This window comes from Biomphalaria glabrata, chromosome 3, assembly GCF_947242115.1.
Source record: "Biomphalaria glabrata chromosome 3, xgBioGlab47.1, whole genome shotgun sequence".
Classification (NCBI taxonomy): domain Eukaryota; kingdom Metazoa; phylum Mollusca; class Gastropoda; family Planorbidae; genus Biomphalaria; species Biomphalaria glabrata.
Genome location: NC_074713.1, coordinates 31,820,215 through 31,828,217, shown reverse-complemented (window position 1 = coordinate 31,828,217; position 8,003 = coordinate 31,820,215). Strand labels below are relative to the sequence as shown.

The 8,003-nt window shown below is 36.9% G+C and overlaps 1 protein-coding gene across 1 annotated transcript; it reads left to right on the top strand.

The window, feature by feature from the left end:
* Positions 1-3,034: 3,034 nt before the first annotated feature.
* Positions 3,035-3,490, top strand: LOC129925068 (uncharacterized). The gene has a single exon (XM_056023411.1). The coding sequence runs from the start codon at positions 3,035-3,037 to the stop codon at positions 3,488-3,490; it is 456 nt and encodes a 151-aa protein (XP_055879386.1).
* Positions 3,491-8,003: the final 4,513 nt, after the last annotated feature.

The window sequence follows — 8,003 nt, the reverse complement described above, 5'->3', positions numbered from 1 at the left end:
TTCAACGTTAATTGTTCATTTATTATTAGAAAGTTAGACAAACTATCACTGAATACCGGAGCCTCTTTTTTATTTTTACAAAAAAAAACAACACTTTATATACTTTCAGTCGACATGCCTTATTATTAAAAACACCTCTATGTGAACTTCTAAATCATCTAGAGTCTTAGACAGTCATTATTTTAGACTAGATTTAAGTAGAGTCTAGACCATAGACATAAATAAATTTAAATTGGCCGAAGGAAATAACTTCATGTAAATTGAAAACATGTATATCTATTGTATTCGGATTTCCGAATTATGAGAAACTAGCCTGGCATTACCCGCGGCCTTCGGGTCTAAGTTTGTGTTTACTAATCTAGTGGATTGGATTTAGATGTATGTAAAACGTAGCTAATGATCCTTTCACGTTATTTCTCTTTCGCTACGAAAATAAAATTTGTTTTGCGAAAATGGGTTTACACGAAGCCGATACATTCATATCTATTAAAAACGAAAAGAGCGATAGCTTTGTTAAATGAATGGGATTATAAAGTGAACAATTAAACGAAATAATTTTTAGTACGCGATTCATGAATGAATATAGATCTAGGCCTATCTCAACTCGGCTTCGCAGCTTTTGTAAACGAATGTAGTCTCTTAAAAATAATGCTTTAGAAAACCAAATTTGAATGTTTATTTGATCAATATATGAAATTAATGGACTATAATTAGTATGTTCATGTGTTAAAGTATAAACAGAAGTTTTATCATCTTAGAGTTGAATTAGAGTTTTAGATCTAGGGATGGGATTATAAAGTAAACAATTAAACGAATTAATTTTTAGTACGCGATTCATTACGGTATTGTCTAATGAAAGAATGTTCGTCAAGAAATCTGTAGTTACAAATATAAGGAACTAATTAATGTAAAAATGCTTTTGAAACACAAAATTGAAGGTTAATTTTATTATATAATGAAATCAAATGATCTTCTTTTGTATTTTCATGTGTCAAAGTAAAAAACTATATTCACAAAGTGTATCTTAAAATTAGATCTAGGTCTAAATCCTTTCGATCTTTTCTCATGTCAACATTGTAGACATGGCCTAGATCCATAAAATACTATAGCTTTAATAGAGTCGGACAACTTTATTTTTTTTTAGGGTCTTAAGTAATTTTCAGGGCTACGATACATACACTAAGGTCTAAGTTGGTACCCAAGAAACATTCCTGCCAAGTTTTATCTATATTTATTTATGTCTATGGTCTAGACCTAGATTTAGTAGGCCTATTATTATAAAAAAAAAAATCAGTCATTATAGACATCATTCGCAATTTTATTATTAGGTCTAGGCATTGAAAAGTAAATCTATTAATAAACTATAATAGATCGAAGTACTAACTTATTAAATAAGTCATTATAAGTAGAAGTATTTTAATGAATATTGTATACATCTAGATTATAGATAGAGCTATAGATAGATCTCTAGTTTAGTAGATTAAGTATAGAGTATAGTAAACGTATGTCTTATGTCTATATCTAATAATCTAATAATTAAAAAAATTTAGTCTTTATTAATATCTAGACGTTTTTCTAATAAAAACTGACTATAGGCATAACATAGGCTAGACTCGGCAATCTAGTCTCAAGATAGAATCTATACTATTACTAGATCTATTCGATTTTTATATATAGATCTAGACTAGAATTAGATTATAGATCTAAATATACTAATGGAGAGATGATATGAGGTGTTAGCTAATAGCGTTGCACAAGAAACAAACCTGGGTTTTTCTAAACTCTAATACTTGGTATGTAATACTAAAACAGCACCTACCTAAATAAATCGTAACTAGCAATCAAAAACCTATATTTATTGTAGTATATATAGGTCTGTGGTTGTATTTTATATAGCCTTCGTAACTACTTCTTCTATAGAGAAATGACTTTTGTAATTTCTTTTACTGAAAATTGGGCTATTCGCGTCTGACACATATATAATTTTTATGTTCAGCAACAAACCCTATTAGTGGGGTATAATTTCATGAATGAATAAAATATTACCTAGGATGATCATTTTATAGTAGTCTAGTATGAACAAAGTAGATACTACAAAGCAACAATGAGTAAGTAGGTCATAGGATTTATTTACAAGACTATTTATCATGTGCAATATAAAATATTCTCAGTAATAGTGCTAATAGATTGAAATGCACCAAAGCATAGAACTAGATGACATCTATCTAAATGCACCAAAGCATAGAACTAGATGACATCTATCTAAATGCACCAAAGCATAGAACTAGATGACATCTATCTAAATGCACCAAAGCATAGAACTAGATGACATCTATCTAAATGCACCAAAGCATAGAACTAGATGACATCTATCTAAATGCACCAAAGCATAGAACTAGATGACATCTATCTAAATGCACCAAAGCATAGAACTAGATGACATCTATCTAAATGCACCAAAGCATAGAACTAGATGACATCTATCTAAATGCACCAAAGCATAGAACTAGATGACATCTATCTAAATGCACCAAAGCATAGAACTAGATGACATCTATCTAAATCAGATGTAAGTGGTCAACAAAGCTTAGACATTACCCCCAATACAAGACATGAGAATACATACCCATCATACAGTACAGAACAGGACCCGGGATAAAAACAACTCACAAGTAATAAAATAAACAAACACACACAAACTCACATCTTGCACATTCCTGCTCTTGACAAAATACTAACAAAATAGGCCATCCAGCTGGGTAGACCCCAGACGACCATCAATCTAGAAACCATCCAGCCCGCTAGTACCCAGACGACAATCAATCTAGAAATGGACTTCTTGTTGGAGAACGTGGAGAAAACATCTGAAAGTTGAAAGAATTTTGTCCTGACAGATAACTTCACCAATAGGTAATTGAATAGTAATTGGTAGAAATCATTAATACTTTTTAAAACGCCTATCCTAATAACCCACCTTCTGATATGGACCATACAAAAATCATTGATCTAATAGGTTATAGTTATGTTATAGGAAATGAAGTTAGAGTTAGGGAAAGTTATGGATGGAAGAAATGATAGGTCTAGGGAAAATGAAGACACTGGTAGAGAAAGCTATACTACAAGAAATGATAGGTCTAGGGAAAATGAAGACACTGGTAGAGAAAGTTATGCTACAAGAAATGATAGGTCTAGGGAAAATGAAGACACTGGTAGAGAAAGTTATGCTACAAGAAATGATAGGTCTAGGGAAAATGAAGACACTGGTAGAGAAAGCTATACTACAAGAAATGATAGGTCTAGGGAAAATGAAGACACTGGTAGAGAAAACTATGCTACAAGAAATGATAGGTCTAGGGAAAATGAAGACACTAGTAGAGAAAGTTATGGTACAAGAAATGATAGGTCTAGGGAAAATGAAGACACTGGTAAAGAAAGATATGCTACAAGAAATGATAGCCCCAAAGCGGGTGATAGGAACGTATCAGTGTAGAAAACACAAAGGCAAAAGATCAGAGAATAGGTACACACGAGGTCATCATGACACCAATGAAAGGGGAAATCGTAGACAGAGAGGGGGGGGGGAAACAGATGGAGAAATTAACTTCCTGCACATTGGGTACAATACATTTAAACTGTATCCAGGCAAGGTAAATAATAAACAAGTGAATGTGATTCGTGACACAGCTAGCAGTACCTTCACGGTTAGATGGGGGCTAGTTAAGGCAAGAGATTATCTAAGCTATGCTAAAACAGATTAGAAGATGGAAAAGTCAAGAGATTCCAAGCTTGCAAAGTCTTTATTCAATCTCCGTTGTATACTGGGTACTGTGAGTGTGTATTGTACCTATAATGAAGTTATCTGAAGATGTTTGCTACGTCTTATTATATTGTTATAACTCCGCCATGCGCACCACCATCCAGGCTAGTGCTAGAAGTTGCGCACTGTAATAGACTAGACCTAAAAGGATGTCAACATTAGAAGAGACAAACGATTTCCGCCCAAGTAGAGAGCCAATATGGAGATACTGTGCCTAAGATAGATGTTATTTTGTGTATCTGTGATGTCGTGTAAATAAACGTCTATGTCTCGATGAGTTGCCTCACTTAAGTTAATATATTTGGTGTCAGAAGTGGGATAATAGGCAGCTCAACGAGAGGAGGTAGGATTCAATCTCTATGGCATCATTGAAGCTATTCCATCAGCTCTCAATTAAAGAGCTAAGACAAGAGCTTCGGGACCGAGGTTTAAAACCCGTCGGTAGCAGGGAAACGCTCACGGCTCGTCTGCGGCAGAAGAAGATCCGGAGACCTATCAATTTGAAATTGAACTTGGGATTGTTGATGTCATTGGCAAGATCCAGAACGTTGGGGATGCATTTAAGGAACAAATGAACACGATTAGGATCATGATGGGGAACATGAGTAGGAACATAATGTTGAACAAGGTAGATGAAAGTGTATTGCAAGTAGAAGGCCAAATAGACCAAAGTGATACAATGGTGTCGCAATCGAAAGAAGAAATAAACTCGTTAGTGAAAGGGCTGTTACCTTGTCAGGACTGTGGCTGCACAAACAGTGGTGATGGAGGCACTGGGGATTGTAGCCTCGTCTGTGAATGTGTTGTGTTCAAGTCTGTCGGGGGTGATTTTCAAGACGAGAAACGTGACAACGAGTGCTGCGACGATCTCAAGGGGATATGCCGATTCGAAAGGAGAGAGACAAATGAAGAAACAAGAGAAGTCTTTTATGTGCCTGAAGTTTTTGTTCCTGGTGTACCTGAAACGAGTACCTCAATGAGCCGGACAGATCAAGACAACGTTGGGTCTGCGTCCAAGCTGGCTGCTGTGGACCTTAAAGACTTCTGTTTATCTGTCACTACCTTTGATGAGAACTCAAACCATGTAAGCCTCAAGACCGTTTCTGATTCCTTGCCTTGGATGTCATCGAGTGAAATTGCGAATACGGGCCCCAACAATGGCCGAGACAGAAACAACGAATTTGACTTTAGCAGCGGCATAAAAGAGAACTCGATGCTTGGCAACTGCATCCAGGCAATTGACATGAACTGTATAGACGGCGCCCTGCGGGGACAAAGCCCATGCCAAGAAACCCAGCTACAAGATCTGAACATGACAGAAATGTGTACTTCTGCCCACATCAGTGAGAGTGACTTGAACGGTGGTGAATTAATTCCAGCGAAACCTGATGTAGTGGTGGATGAACATTACAAGGATGCTTCATGGGCATACCTTACACATGAGGCTGAGAAAGACTATGTGCTTGAAACCATGGCTACCTATGGGCCTACAACTGTGTCACGAGACGTCCATGGAAGAGGTCCGCTGACTCAGCGTCTTAGAACAACAACCCTGGAATATTCAGTGATCGCCACAACCTCCATTTGTGTTACGTGGCTGGCAACCCTGACCTCCACTAATTCTCCATGTTTCAGATGGCTGGCTTCATCAACTATCTTCATGAGGTCGAATCAGCGACCACGACATCGTCTCAAGCGTAGACTGTCGAACTGGAAGAAGAGGAAGCGACGGCCGCGGAAAACTGTGCAGATGGCTTCGTGGGCAACAGGCGGTTCCCACCGATCGACCTCCACCTGAACTGTCAAACCTCCACTGCACTGTTTCTTTTCTGGACGAAAAGCTCTAAGAAGAGGGCAATGTTATGACTCTGCCATGCGCACCGCCATCAAGGCTAGTGCTAGAAGGTGCGCACTGTGATAGACTAGACCTAAAAGGATGTCAACATTAGAAGAGACAAACGATTTCTGCCCAAGTAGAGAGCCAATATGGAGATTCTGTGCCTCAGATTTATGTTGTTTTGTGTATCTGTGATGTCGTGTAAATAAACGCCTATGTCTCGATGAATTGCCTCACTTAAGTTATTACAATATAATGAGACTCTTTAGCGATTTACTAACACCAAAACGACAAAATCATAGTTTATAAATACTTTAATCTTAATTAACACTGTAAACCAGTGGTGTAGCTAGACAGACAGCTGGAGGTCACTCACAAAGGCCGAGGAATGCACATTTCAGACCAAAAGGAAATCTTAATTGACCATAGGTGGACAATGGTTATGCTTGCCCTGGTTGTCGGGAAATATGTAAGTTACAGCTGGGGCTCCGTGTCGATGGGAAATATTGCATTCGAGATTTTCATGAATATTCGGACTCGATTACAAGCCTTATTATTATTATATTGTGGCGTTGAAAAGTAGATCTGTAAGTAGAAGTATATTCAAGATTGTATAGGCAGTAGATCTACTGAGTCTGATCTAGACTAGCTATAGAATTACTCTAGATCTAGATACAGACTCTATATAAAATAATCTATATAGTAGATGTAGGCATATCCTAATTAATAGACGTTAGTCAGGTAGAGCTAGATCTAGACTAGTGACAATCTAGTCTCAAGATAGAATCTATATTCGATCTGAAATGTAGATCTAGATATAGAATCTACTTAAATGTCAGTGATTCCGAAAGTTAATGATGCGTGCAATGTTTACTATGTACTTTAATGTTTTACGAATCAAATGTGCCCATGTGGTGATATGACTACGCCAGTGGCGAAACTAAGAGGGGGATGTGGGGGGAGAATTTTAAAATCCCCCCGGGCCCCAACCTAGGGGGGGGCCCAAATGGGTGTCCGAAATGTATTTGTAAATACATAAATTAATATATTTGATTGACAAATAGTGTCAACAGGTGTCTTTTTTTTTCAACATTTATGGATTAAATTTAATCACAAAGACTAAACCTAGATCTAGGTCTATCAGTACGTTGACTTTGTTGACATTTTAAAAATATTTATTCCCACAGAGATCAAAGTTTTTTTTAAAGTTAATTTTACATTTTAAACTTTGTTGCCACGAATAAAACTGCATGATATACAGCGAATTCCAGGTATCTTGTTACCTTTACTAATAATAGATCTAAATAGCGAGTATTATATGGCTACACTAATTAACCTTGAAGCAAAATTTACAGAATCGAGTATAACAGATCTAAAAGTTATTCTTAATAATGCTAAATTGTCTATTATTCGGTTTTGGCGTCTATAATTTCAGAATTAAACTTCACACTCGAGTTACTACCCCCCTATTAATCTTTCCTCCATTCAATAGAAACTCCCTTTTTATTTCCATCTAATCCTTTTGCTTTCGCACAAAACATAAACAACAAACAATGACGTAATATCATATAATATTAGCACATCCTTCCTTTTGAAGTTATTATCACACCCTTCCTTTTAAAGTTCTTAAGAGTGATATTATCACACCCTTCCTTTTAAAGTTCTTAAGAGTGATATCTACTAGCAGGGCCGGCCCTAGCATTTGCGGGGCCCTATGCGAAACGGATCGCGCGGGGCCTAGTCTGGGTAAGGATAAGCATAATGTCAAAATTATTTTTTTTTATTAGAAAATAGCCCTACTTTCGTCATTGCAATAAATTTTATCAAATGAAAGCTCGCAATGCCACTTTTCTATTTATTGGCACCCCAAAATGTCAATTTGGTCTATTCTTCAGGAGATCTGAATAAATTCAAAAAAAGTTCAGGACTTTATCGCTTATTTTGCCTTTTCATGAGATTTCCTAGAGGCCCTGGAAAATCAGGAGGTCGCGAAAACCCTGTTAATTTATTTACGTTATAATGGTTTAATTTAATACTTAGAATTAGCGCGGGGCCTATGAAAGCGCGGGGCCCACTGCGACCGCATAGGCTGCAGAGGCCTAAGGCCGGCCCTGTCTACTAGGAACTTTAACAATTCGTCCACTTCTGGTTGTCTTGACTGGCACCACAAGTTCTCTAGACGTTGGTCTATAACTGTTTGTTTCGTTTGTTCCAACCGTTTGCATTTCATTGTCTTCATTGGTATCATAGTACCCAGAGATGTCTTCATCGAAACTCTTATTCAAAAAGCGTTGATTTCTTCTGTATGTTTTCTATCGTTTGTCTTTATGATGTAAGATCTGGGTGCTG

Bases quoted from the DNA above. Each gene is read 5' to 3' on its own strand.
- LOC129925068 (XM_056023411.1), top strand. From the start codon at position 3,035: ATGAAGTTAGAGTTAGGGAAAGTTATGGATGGAAGAAATGATAGGTCT.